The sequence below is a fragment of the Urocampus carinirostris genome, chromosome 5 (genome assembly GCF_059441175.1).
Source record: "Urocampus carinirostris isolate Australia breed hairy pipefish chromosome 5, RoL_Ucar_1.0, whole genome shotgun sequence".
NCBI lineage: Eukaryota > Metazoa > Chordata > Actinopteri > Syngnathiformes > Syngnathidae > Urocampus > Urocampus carinirostris.
In genome coordinates this window covers 44502716-44516245 of record NC_142353.1, presented here as the reverse complement: position 1 = coordinate 44516245, position 13530 = coordinate 44502716, and the positions used below count along the sequence as shown (strand labels likewise).

The window sequence follows — 13530 nt, the reverse complement described above, 5'->3', positions numbered from 1 at the left end:
ATCATGACTTGAGGTTTTTGAGTTTTTTCCTTGCCCTCATGTAGGTTTTAGATCAGGGGATGGTATCATAATAGTCTGTGGTTTGCAATAATCTGTGGTCTGTGCAGCTCTTCGGGCAGCGGACACCCTGAACTTGTTGCCAGACAGTCACAGGGCACACAGGGACAGACAACTCATTCACACCTAGGGACTTTCTCTCTCTCTAACTTTCTTTCTTTTTACTTTTCACCCTCTCTCTTTCCCGCTTTTTCTCATTTTTGTTCTATTTCTCTCTCTTGTTCTTTCCTTCTTTTTTCTCATTTTGTCTCACTCTTCCTCACTCTCTTTCTAATGCTCATTCTTGTTCTCTCTTTTTTCTTACTCTACCTCATTTCTTGTTCTTTTGATCTTTCTCTCTCTTTTTCACTTTCTTTAACTTTCTTTTTCGGTCTGTTTTTACTCTTTTTTTCTGTGTTTCTCTCCTTTTTTCTCACTTTGTCTATTGCGTTCTCTCTCTATTTCTCTCACTTTCTCCATGTTTCTGTCTCTCTCATCTTTTCTGTCTCTTACTCTGTCTCCCATGTTCTCTCTTCTTTCCCCCTCTCCTTTCCTTTCCTTTTCTCTCTTTCTTTTTCTTAAACCTACTAGTCCGGCACCCGTGATATTTTTCTTTTAAGGATGTGGCCCCCAGCTCAATTGAGTTGGACACCCCTGCTCTACATCAACACGTTATATTGGGTATTTATGTATTCTATTGCTTTTATTTTATTACTATTTTATTTTCAACACAAGGATACTGCTGGAAGTGTGAATTTCCCTACGGTGATGTATAAAATATCTATCTATCTATCTATCTAATGAGCCGGTGCTCCATATCAGTCAATGGAGAGAGATATAAAACTAGCTACGGAGAGTGCGCCTTTACTGGTTACGGTACGGGTAAGAAAAAAATCTTATTCATCTTTTTATTTTCAGAAAATTCCTGATGTTGCGCTCCAACTTTTTACCTAAGACAGATTTGAGCAGGCCAAATAATTCAAGGGGCATCCCTTAGCTTTTATGGCAGAAGGTAAGCTGTGAAATCCATCGTTTTTCCTTCTAAGGGGCGGGGCTTGCCAAGAGGTAACCCCGCCCCTGGTCACGCCCACCTTGAGGTCTCTATGGATGACGTGGGGCTTCTGCTTGTGCAGGTGCTGGACGGCTCGACACGTTTGGTAGAAGATCTTCAGCACCGTGTCGCAGGATATGGGAGCCCGCTGCTCTGCCCGACGCAGGAACTCCACAAGCTGGCCTGGAGGCAGAACAACAGTGGTGTCATCATGGTGCCGTGGTGCACTCGGGTGGCGGAGAAACAGCGACGACCCATTCGAAGCCTTCCAAACCGGAACGAGAGTGGTCGTTTCGGAGCAGCCCGAGAAATATGCCCCAAAATATGTAAAACGAGAGGCAGGGAGAAGTCTTGGCAGGAGAGGGAGAGCTCGTTTAATTATCTTCATCAGCGTAAAAAACAGAGATCTCATTCGTGTAAGAGACAATCGGCTTTTTATATCCTCAGACAACATCTCGTATTACTTAGCACGTCCCCCTCGCGATGACGCACGTGTTTATCTCAAAATGTACGCTACCAAACAATGTTTTCGTCCTCTTTTGATTTCCACAATTTCCAAGAACTCGTTGGGGTCGGCTTGACCGCATGTTCCACGCCAAGAAGAATGTTATTACTTGGCGAAGAAGAATGTTATTACTTGGCAGCCCAATGCGACTAATAATAACATTCGCTGACGTTTACACTCGGGAAAAACAAGCCTGGAATTTCCCGTTTTATAAAGTAATGTGTTCTCCTTATGTCAAGCTCGACTCCAATAATCCACAACAATCGAGCGCCCGAGTAAGCATGCAGACAGGAAGTGGGTGAGCAGATGGACGGCAGGGTTCATACACCTTTTTTCAAGGCACTACGATTATTTTGTGTCAGCGGGCTGCTGTAAACTGACATGAATTCTGTCATTCTGCTTTAACAATGCACGCGCAGCTTCAATACGTCACACTTGTTTACAGACACGGAAAGGGCTCTATAGGTGTTGGTTAATAATGGAGATCAATACGAAAAACAAAAAAGAAAGAAAGTACTGTATGTATAAAAAGCAGAAAATAAGTCTCATTACAACGATGTTGATTGCTCCGAAACAGAGTGCATTTAATCTTTCAATCATAGAGTCTGATGATCTTTTGCTTTTGAAGGTTGATGGTTACTGAAGGTTGAAGCGAGAGCCATATCCTGCCACCAAGTGCCTAACATGAGTGGCTAGAGAAGGAAACAGTTGGCAAAATGGAAAAAGCCTTAATCGCAGAAATCTGCATTGTTAGTTCGCAATGGCAGTGTGCAACACGGGTGACACTGAAGGTTGAAGCGGGAGCCATATCCTGTTGCCAGGTGTCTAACATGAGTGGCTAGAGAAGGAAACAGTGGATGAAATTGAATATACCTAATATGAGTGGCTAAAGAAGGAAACAGTTGGCAAAATAGAAAAAGCCTAAATCACAGAAATCTGCATTGTTAGCTTGCAAGGGCAGCGCGGATCGCGAGTGACACTGAAGGTTGAAGCGGGAGCCATATCCTGCCGCCAAGTAGCTAACATGAGAGGCTAGAGAAGGAAACAGTTGGCAAAATGGAAAAAGCCTTGATTACAGAAATCTGCATAGTTAGCACGCAAGGGCAGCTGTAGAACACGAGTGACACTGAAGGTTGAAGCGGGAGCCATATCCTGCTGCCAGGTGTCTAACATGAGTGGCTAGAGAAGGAAACAATGGGTAAAATGAAATACGCCTAATCCAAAGTAATCAGGTTACATCACTACAATATTATAGTATTTGGATTACATTACTGATTACATTTTTCCATAGGTAACTCGATTTTTAAAGTAATCTCCCAACCTTGCTAACGAGTAGATGCTGACGATTACATGCTAACGAGTAGATGCTGACTACTACATGCTAGCGAGTAGATGCTAGCAACTAGGTCAGGGGTGTCAAACTCATTTTAATTTGGGGGGTCACACGATAGAACAAACATTCTGTCTAGTAGATTAAAGAGAAAGAAAAAAAGAGAAAGAAATAAGAGAAAGAGGGAGGGAAAAGGAGAAAGGGCGGGACAAAGAAAGAAAAAGAGAGAGAGTAAGAGAGCTTGAGAAACCAAAGATAAAAAGTTGTGAGAGAGGGGGAAAAGAAAGGGAGAGGAAGAACGAAATCCAAAGAGAAATAGAAAGACAGAATGAGAGAAAAGAGAAAAGAAAGTGTGAAGGGTAGGAAGAGAGAAAGAGAAAAGAGAGAAAAGGAAAAAAGAAAGTTAGAGCAAAAGAGGTTAAAAGACACATAAGAGAGAAAGAGACAAAGAGCAACAAAGGAAGAGAAAAAGAGAGACACAGAGAGTGAAAGAGAGAGTGGGAGAAACGGGGTGGAAAAGAAAGAGAAAGAGAGAGAGAGAGAGAGAGAGAGAAAGAGAGAGAGAAAGAGAGAGAGATAAAGAGAGAGAAAGAGAGAGAGAGAGAGAGAAAAAGAGAGAAAGAGAAAGAGAAAGAGAAAGAGAGAGACTTGTGAACTACATGCTATAGAGTAGATGCTAGAGAGAAGGAAACGGTGGGTAAAATGGAATATGCCTAATATGAGTGGCTCAAGAAGGAAACAGTTGAATGGATCTGTGTCTAAATCGGTTAAAATAGAATTCTAATTAGTTAATACTTTTACATTGTATCAATTACATAACACTGAAGAGTTAGTATTTTAAATTAATATTTTATTGTTTTATTTTATTTTAGTAATTTCGTGTTATTGTTTTACTTTAAATCTGTCCAGTGAGTAAAAATCGATTTTTTTTTATAACAAATCCGTGAAAATTTGATTTTATATTGAAGCAAAATATATGAAATCACTTAAAAGTTTGGTGCATAATGTTTTATTATTTTTGATAAAATATTACAAAAAAAAAATCTGAGGAGTCGTTTGGCAACTCTTCTTAGTGAGCCGAGCCGAAAAAGGCGCTTCTCAAAAAAAGAAACAAACCTCCCACGTTTAGTCTAAACCTGTCCTCTTGAATTCGACAGTAGGGGGCAGTAATGCTTCAAATAACCGCTCGATAATGAGGACGCCGTATAAGAGCGTAAAGCAGGGGTGTCAAACTCATTTTAACTCGGGGGCCGGACTAGAAAATTTGAGAGAGAGGGAGAGAGAGAGAGAGAGAGAGAGAGAGAGAGAGAGAGAGAGAGAGAGAGAGAGAGAGAGAGAGAGAGAGAGAAAGAGAGAGAGAGAGAGAAAAGGAGAAAAGGGGTGCAAGAGAGAGAGAGAGAGAGAGAGAGGGAGAGAGAGAGAGAGAGAGAGAGAAGGGGAGGAAGAGAGAGCAAAAAGGAGAAAAGGGGTGCAAGAGAGAGAGGGAGAGAGAAAAGGGGAGCAAGCAAATGGGAGAGAGAAAAGGGAAGGAAGAGAGAGCGAGAGAAAAGGGGAGGAAGATAGAGAGAGATAAATACAACTAGGAGATAAAATGAGAAATAGTGAGAAAAGGTGGAAAAAAGAGAGAAAGTACAAAATCCAAAGAGAAATACAAAGAGAGAGAAGGAGGAAAAGAGAAAGAGAGAATGTGAGAAGAGAAGGGGAGAACGAGAGCAGGAGAAAACAAGTGAGAGAGAGAGAGAGAGAGAGAAGGGGGGGAAGAGAGAGAGAGAGAGAAGGTGTGCATAAGAGAGAGATAGAGAAAAGGGAAGCAAGCAAATGGGACAGAGAGAGAAAAGGGGAGGAAAAGAGAGCGAGAGAAAAGGGGGGGAAGATAGAGAGAGATAAATACAACTAAGAGATAAAATGAGAAATAGTGAGAAAAGGCTGAAAAAAGACAGAAAGTACGAAATCCAAAGAGAGAGAAGGAGGAAAAGAGAAAGAGAGAAGGTGAGAAGAGAAGGGGAGAACGAGAGAAGGAGAAAACAAGTGAGAGAGAGAGAGAGAGAGAGAGAAAAATGAAAAAGGAAGAACGCAAAAGAAGGTAAAAAGACACAGAGAGAAAGAGGAACAAAGAAAGAGAAAAAAAACGACAGAGAGTGAAAGAGAGTTAGGAGTGAGAGAAAAAGGGAGGAAGAGAGAGAGCGCAGGAGAGAGAAATCCAAGTATAGCATTTGTTCGAGGCACCAGGCTTTGGCAACATCAAGTGGACATATTTCAACCTGCAGCTCGTTTTTCTCTGGTGCTTCTCTGAATATTGTCTCACAGGCCCCAGAAATTCCTGCACTTTCCAGGCCTTGAAAACAGGCCATTGAAATTTCAAGCCTTTTCAAGGATGGGCTACCTTGGCAGAGTTCGGTGAGGATGAGGAACTCGGCCTGTCCCGTGTCCGACTCCTCTTTGCTGATGGAGGCGGCCGAGCAGAACTGGACCACGTTGGGGTGTCCCGACAGCTTTTTCTGATAGAAAGTGAAAAAGGTGATAAATATCTCTCTTTCTCGTGTTTTTCTTTTTCACTTTGTCTTTCTGCCTCTCTCTTCTCCCTTTCTCTCACGCCTCATCTCTTGTTATTTTTTCTACCTCTCTTTTTTGTCTCTTTCTCTTTTGCTTTCTCGTCTTTTCTTTCTTTCTCCCTCTACTCCCACTTTCTTAAACTCTATATCTTGTTATTCTCTCTCCTTCTCCTTTTCTGTCTCTGTCTCTGAATCATAAGCTGTCTCTTTTTCTTTCTATCCCCACGTGCATCCCTTGCTTTCTTGTTTAGCTTTCTTTCTATTGCTTTTTTTCTCTCTTTTTATCTTCATCTTGTTCATTCTCTTTTGTTTGTTCTGTCTCTCTTTCTCTATGTTTCACTTTTTCTTCCTCTTTCTCTGAATCATTAGCTTTCTCTTTTTCTTTCTATCCCCATGTGCCTCCCTTTCTTTCTTTTCTTTCTTTCCACCTTCATCTTGCTTGTTCTCTGTTTTGTTTGTTCTGTCTCTCTTTCTCTCTGTTTCCCTTTTTCTTCCTCTTTCTTTCTCTGAATCATTAGCTTTCTTTTTTTCTTTCTATCCCCACGTGCATCCCTTTCTTTTTTAGCTTTCTTTCTATTGCTTTTTTTTCTTTCTATCTATCTTCATCTTGTGCATTCTCTTTTGTTTGTTCCGTCTCTCTCTGTTTCACTTTTTCTTCCTCTTTCTCTGAATCATTAGCTTTCTCTTTATCATACGATCCCCACGTGCCTCCCTTTCTTTCTTTTTTATCTTTCTTTCTATTGCTTTTTTCTTTCTATCTTTGTCTTGCTCATTCTCTGTTTCACTTTTTCTTCCTTTCTCTCTTTTTCTGAATCATTAGCTTTCTCTTTTTGTTTCTATCCCCACGTGCATCCCTTTCTATTGCTTTTTTTTCTTTCTATATTCGTCTTGCTCGTTCTCTCTTTTGTTTGTTCTGTCTCTCTCTCTCCATTTCACCTTTTCTTCCTCTCTATGAATCATTAGCTTTCTCTTTTTCTTTTTATATCCCCATGTGCCTTCCTTTCTTTCTTTTTATCTTTCTTTCCATTGCTTTTTTTCTTTCTCTCTTTCCATCGGTTTCACTTTTTCTTCCTCTCTTTCTTTCTCTGAATCATTAGCTTTTTCTTTTTCTTTCTATCCCCATGTGCCTCCCTTTCTTTCTTTTTTATCTTTCTTTCTATTGCTTTTTTTTTCTTTCTATCTTTGTCTTGCTCGTTCACTCTTTTGTTTGTTCTGTCTCTCTTTCTTAGTTTCACTTTTTCTTCCTTTCTTTCTCTGAATCATTAGCTTTCTCGTTTTCTTTCTATCCCCATGTGCCTTCCTTTCTTTCTTTTTATCTTTCTCTAAATTGCTTTTTTTCTTTCTTTCTCTCTGTTTCACTTTTTCTTCCTCTCTTTCTCAGAATCATTAGCTTTCTCTTTTTCTTTCTATCCCCACGTGCATCCCTTTCTTTCTGTTTTATCTTTCTTTCTATTGCTTTTTTTCTTTCTATCTTCATCTTGCTTGTTCTCTCTTTTGTTTGTTCTGTCTCTCTCTCCGTTTGACTTTTTCTTCCTTTCTTTCTTTTTCTGAATCATTAGCTTACTCTTTTTCTTTATATCCCCATGTGCCTCCCTTTCTTTCTTTTTGTCTTTCTTTCGATTGTTCTTTTTCTTTCTCTTTCTATCGTTTCACTTTTTCTTTCTCTCTTTCTCTGAATCATTTGCTTTCTCTTTTTGTTTCTATCCCCATGTGCCTCCCTTTCTTTCTTTTTTTAGCTTTCTTTCTATTGATTTTTTTTTCTCTCTTTCTATCTTCGTCTTGCTTGTTCTCTCTTGTTTGTTCTGTCTATCTTTCTCTCAGTTTCACTCTTTCTTCCTCTCTTTGAATAATTAGCTTTCTCTTCTATCCCCATGTGCCTCCCTTTCTTTCTTTTTTTATCCATCTTTCTTTTGCTTTTTTTTCTTTGTCTTTCACTTTTTCTTCCTCTCTTTCTCTGAATCATTTGCTTTCTCTTTTTCTACCTCTTCATATTTTATTTAGTCTAACATGATTGTAACAGTAAATGAAGACGGACGCCATGATGACCTTACCATGAAGCAAACTTCCTGGATGATCTCCTTGTTCTTCTCTTCCTCATTGGACAATAATCTCTGCAAGAGGAGCACAACATGTAAACAACAGGGTTTGTACACCAAATTATATCCAGTACCTTCAAAGGTAGAAATCCAAATCCAAATCTTTTACTCGACTGGTGATTTTTCTGCTTTTTGGAATTGTAAATAGTTATTTTCCTATTACGTTTTATTGTTTACTTTTAGCACAGAAGAGTTATTATTTTGTATTTAATTGATGTTGAGCTAACCTGGTTTAGCAATTTAGAATTTTTTTGTAGACAGTGATTTTTTTTAGGTGCTTTAAGAAATCGTGAAAACGTGAAATTACTAATTACCATATAATTTGGTGCATACAGTTAATAATATGTATATATTATTAAAACCAAACTGTTTGGGAGCAGAGCCAAATGAGCTGTTTTTCTAAATAGAGTTGTCCTCTTGAGTACGACCAGTAGGGGGCAGTGACACTACACATGACAATGCCATAATACCAAACCTACCAGAGCAGACGTGTTGGTGTCATTTTCATGCCCCCCATTTTTTGTCCCACTTTTATAGCTTGGTCTAATGATACGGACTGCCATTTGTAACAATTTCAAGCACCTTCAAGCACTTCACACAAAATTCAAGCATTTTCAAGGATTTAAGGCTCAAACCCCGAAACAAAAGACGGAGAAGATAGAACGAGGACAAGACGTCACTCACCTTGAGAGCGTAATCTTTTCCGCTGCTCATGTCTTGAGCTTCGTAGACGAAAGCGAAGCCGCCTGCAAGAGAGAACAGATATTTGGGATTTTTAGTGAGGATTGCTTGTTTTGTTTTAAATTCCACCCATCTTTTTTGTTGCTTTAGTTTTTGTGGTTCCTCTACTAGTGAAGCTTGTTCGATTCCAAAAGAGTTTTCGTCTTCATTTTCCTCATGTTGAGGTTGAGTTTTTCCTTGCCCTCATGTAGGTTTTAGATCAGGGGATGGTGTCATAATTAGTCTGTGGTTTGCAATAATCTGTGGTCTGTGCAGCCCTTTGAGACTCTTTGTGATTAAGGGCCAAACAAATAAACATGACTTGACTTGAGGTTTTTAAGTGTTTCCTTGCCCTCATGTAGGTTTTAGATCAGGGGATGGTGTCATAATTAGTCTGTGGTTTGCAATAATCTATGGTCTGTGCAGCCCTTTGAGACTCTTTGTGATTAAGGGAGTCACAAATAATCATGACTTGACTTGAGGTTTTTGAGTTTTTCCTTGTTCTCATGTAGGTTTTAGATCAGGGGATGGTGTCATAATAGTCTGTGGTTTGCAATAGTCTGTGCAGCCCTTTGAGACTCTTTGTGATTAAGGGCGTCACAAATAACATGACTTGACTTGAGGTTTTTCCTTGCCCTCATGCAGGTTTTAGATCAGGGGATGGTGTCATAATAGTCTGTAGTTTGCAGTAGTCTGTGGTCTGTGGAGCCCTTTGAGACTCCTTGTGATTAATGGCGTCAGAGATAATCATGACTTGATTTGAGGTTTTTGAGTTTTTCCTTGCCATCATGTAGGTTTTAGATCAGGGGATGATGTCATAATTAGTCTGTGGTTTGCAATAATCTGTGGTCTGTGCAGCCCTTTGAGACTCTTTGTGTTTAAGGCCGTCACAAATGAACATGACTTGACTTTGGTTTCCCTTGCAAGTTTTAAAACCTTTTGGACAGTTTTTTTCTCAAGGTTACAGCTGAGTTAGTGCTAAGGAGACCCCAGCCGGCCCCAATTTTTCATCTTACCGATTTATAGAGGTAAGATCTAGGGCCCGAAATTTCAGGCTGGGGTCGGGCATAAAATGTCAATCATTAAGTCGGGCCGGGCTTATTTACTATCTATCTAAGCCCGACAGCTTTCGCTGGTTTACCCCTGCCGCATCATACAGGTGCCCTGCCCATCCTTTAGAACACGTCTAAACATCCCACTATCCTTCACAACACCCCTCCACTTATTCCTATCACCAACAAGTATGTTGTATGCTTACCTGCCCTCTACTATAAGACATGCAGGATAAATACACTAAAATGCCCAGTCATGCTTGATTTACTTCTGTTACAAATATAAGTCAGAAAAATCTAATAAAAACATGCATTTTCATGGTTTCTGTATTGTTTTCATGATAGTATTCCTCACTTAATGTCAATTTCAGTTATAAGTGCATTTATCTTTAAAATATGTAGTGTCCCAGTGTGAACTGTCCCCCTGTGTTAACTCTGATAAGAGTTTTATAGAAAATATCTACTGGCCATCACTTTGGTCACATGACTCTCTGATGTAACAAAATGGAGGGAAACATTCAAGGAGAAGAGTAAGTAACACTCTTTAATCATCCTTTTTTTCATTGTTTTATTACGGTCCACTGATGAGGTAAAGCATAACACGTCCACCCACCCAGTTACGCTTATCTATAGTCGGAACTAAAAACAATTGTCATTTTGATAATATGATGAATAAACATGTTAAATGACTTTCAATGTTTTATTACGGTCCACTGATGAGGTAAAGCATAACGCGTCCACCCAGTGACGCTTATCTATAGTCGGAACTAAAAACAATTGTCATTTTGATAATATGATGAATAAACATGTTAAAAAACTTTTAATGTTTTATTACGGTCCACTGATGAGGTAAAGCATAACGCGTCCACTCAGTTACGCTTATCTATAGTCGGAACTAAAAACAATTGTCATTTTGATAATATGATGAATAAACATGTTAAAAAAACTTTCAATGTTTTATTACGGTCCACTGATGAGGTAAAGCAAAACACGTCCACCCACCCAGTTACGCTTATCTATAGTCGGAACAAAAAAAAAATTGTCATTTTGATATTTTGATGAATAACCATGTTAAATAACGTTTAATGTTTTATTACGGTCCACTGATGAGGTAAAGCATAACGCGTCCCGCGTCCACTCAGTTACGCTTATCAATAGTCGGAACTAAAAACAATTGTCATTTTGATAATATGATGAATAAACATGTTAAAAAACTTTCAATGTTTTATTACGGTCCACTGATGAGGTAAAGCATAACACGTCCACCCACCCAGTTACGCTTATCTACAGTCGGAACAAAAAAAAAAATATATATATATATATATATATATATATATATATATATATATAAGGATCGATATTAAGTCGCAAAGTCTTGCAACTAAGGCAAGCAGCCGCCGACTCGATTTTCCCCCGAACGTGAAGTCGTCTGCGGTGTATGCTGGGATTTATATACAGGCATTTCATTGGCTAACCAATGTGTCAATCATCATTTGAATCGATCGCTATTGGCTAAAGTTTTTCGGAGCCTCGGATTGGCTAGAGGGCCAAAGCAAACCCTGCAATTGGCCGAAAAAGATGTGTCAATCATCCGTTAAATCGATCGCTATTGGCTGAAGTTATTCGGAGCCTCGGATTGACTAGAGGGCCAAAACAAACCCTGCAATTGGCTGAAAAAAATGTGTCAATCATCCGTTACATCGATCGCTATTGGCTGAAGTTATTCGGAGCCTCGGATACGCTAGAGGGCCAAAACAAACCCTGCAATTGGCCGAAAAAGATGTGTCAATCATCCGTTACATCGATCGCTATTGGCTGAAGTTATTCGGAGCCTCGGATTGGCTAGAGGGCCAAAACAAACCCTGCAATTGGCTGAAAAAAATGTGTCAATCATCCGTTACATCGATCGCTATTGGCTGAAGTTATTCGGAGCCTCGGATTGACTAGAGGGCCAAAACAAACCCTGCAATTGGCTGAAAAAAATGTGTCAATCATCCGTTACATCGATCGCTATTGGCTGAAGTTATTCGGAGCCTCGGATACGCTAGAGGGCCAAAACAAACCCTGCAATTGGCCGAAAAAGATGTGTCAATCATCCGTTACATCGATCGCTATTGGCTGAAGTTATTCGGAGCCTCGGATTGGCTAGAGGGCCAAAACAAACCCTGCAATTGGCCGAAAAAGATGTGTCAATCATCCGTTACATCGATCGCTATTGGCTGAAGTTATTCGGAGCCTCGGATTGGCTAGAGGGCCAAAACAAACCCTGCAATTGGCCGAAAAAGATGACTGAATAGCAAGCTTGCTAAACTACGCCATAAAGAAACATGTTTCATTAGTCTGTATTTGTAAATTTTTGACTCTCCTGGATTTACTACACTCACGGTTGTAAGAAGACCATGATTGCGTATCATTATTGAACGTGAGAACTTAGGTGAGCTATGTGGCTTTATATTTTCCCGGTATCTTGTTTTAGAACGATCTTGATGTTTCTGTGATGAGTCTATTTTTAAACTATATTAAATTCAAAGTGTTTATTGTCCTATGCACAGTAAAGTTGCGAGCGAAAAAGAAAATAGAAACTAAGGAATGGTTGGCATTTCTTGAATCCCAAGACTTTAACCTTCCGAATGATATTTGAAACGATGCATTTGAGTGACATCGTACGGACACCGCGTCCGCACGTGTCTACGACACGTATTTGCTTCTTAGCAAGCTTCGGGAATGTTAAGGGGGTAATCAGTTGGACTGAACCATCTGACTGTTTTGTCCACGTTCCCATTGTAGCGCCTTATAATCCGGTGCGCCTTATCTATGGAAGATATAGGACCAAAAACTATTTTTTGGGGGTGCGCCCTATAACCCGGTGCGCCCTATAGTGCGGAAAATACAGTAATTCAAACAATATTGGTAAACGATACATTTTGATATTTAATTCCCAACAATAGTTACAGAATTATATCCTTAGCTGGACCGATACATTTACTCTTATGGTTTAAAAGTCAGGGCAGCACGGCGGCGCAGTGGTTAGCGCGTGTGCGGCAGAGTTCTGAGGTCATAAGAATGAAACTCCTGTGTGGAGTTTGCATGTTCTCCCCTTGTTTGCGTGGGGTTTCTCCCACATTCCAAAAACATGCATGTCAGCTTAATTGGCCGGTCCAAATTGTCCCTAGGTGTGTATGAGCGAGCGCATTGTCTGTTCCCGTGTGTCCTGCGACCGCCCACTACCTGAAGACAGCTGGGATGGGCTCCAGCACTCCCGCGACCCTACTGAGGATAAGCGGTGCAAATAATGGATGGATTGACGTTGAAAACGTTAAATATTTGACATTTTGGGGGTGAAGGTTACCACCAAATCGTAAAAATGGCCCATTGAAGAAAAATAAGATGAAATTAAGTCGGGAAAAATGGGAAATATTAAATATGTCGAGCAAAGCTGCGAACAGGTGAAATAGTGACGTCATCCATTGGCAACAGGAAGCCGAACCGAACCGAGTTTGCTATTTAGCACGTTAGCTTAGCACGACGGTTTGGAAGCGGAAAAAAAGAAGTTTTTTACCTTCCGCGATAACTCTTTTAATGCGCAATTTCATGTCGCCCAGTTCCACCATCTGACCCACGAAGTCGTTCTGGTCCCGGCTAGCCGCTCCGACCGAACCGGGCCCGGCTAGGAAATCCAGCGCCGATTGGAACAGCGACATTTTGTTCTTCTTCTTCTTTCGAGGGTGACGTGGTGGACGCCGACGAGGTTCCGAGTGGGTTCGTTTGGCCTTTTTCTATTTAGGAGAATCGGAAATGGGCTGACATTTTGTTCGGATGACTACTAGAGGCCGCGGCCATCACTTGGTTCCGGCGAGCGCCTACTTCCGGGTTGTCGATGACGTCACCGCACGAGCTGATCATATGACAGAACCCGGAAGTGACCGACTTTTCATTTTCTCAGCAAAGAAATTTTTCTAATGTTGGAATTATTAGCAACAACAAAAATTCGCCAAAAGACATTTAGAAATATATATAATAATATATATATATTTTTGTTTACTTGTTATATGTTTCCCGTCTACGGTTCGTTTAAAGAAAACCAGTTTCGTTTATTCTTCTTATTTTGTAGTTCATTTGTTGCTGCAGGGATTCTAGTGGCTTTTACTTTAAAGTTGCTTAATATAAATAAAGTTTAAATTATTTAAA

At 40.1% G+C, this 13530-nt stretch overlaps 1 protein-coding gene across 2 annotated transcripts in view; it reads right to left on the bottom strand.

Moving 5' to 3' along the window:
- Positions 1–13213, bottom strand: part of gak (cyclin G associated kinase) — a 58169-nt gene extending 44956 nt beyond the window's left edge. For both annotated transcript variants that reach the window (XM_088336961.1, XM_088336962.1), the window contains exons 1-5: positions 12902–13213; positions 8255–8316; positions 7526–7585; positions 5306–5420; positions 1128–1270 (exon numbers count right to left, since the gene is read on the bottom strand). In XM_088336961.1, coding sequence (XP_088193087.1) covers positions 1128–1270; positions 5306–5420; positions 7526–7585; positions 8255–8316; positions 12902–13043 — 522 coding nt within the window. In that variant the 5' untranslated portion in view covers positions 13044–13213. The remainder of the gene's footprint in view (positions 1–1127; positions 1271–5305; positions 5421–7525; positions 7586–8254; positions 8317–12901) is intronic.
- Positions 13214–13530: the final 317 nt, after the last annotated feature.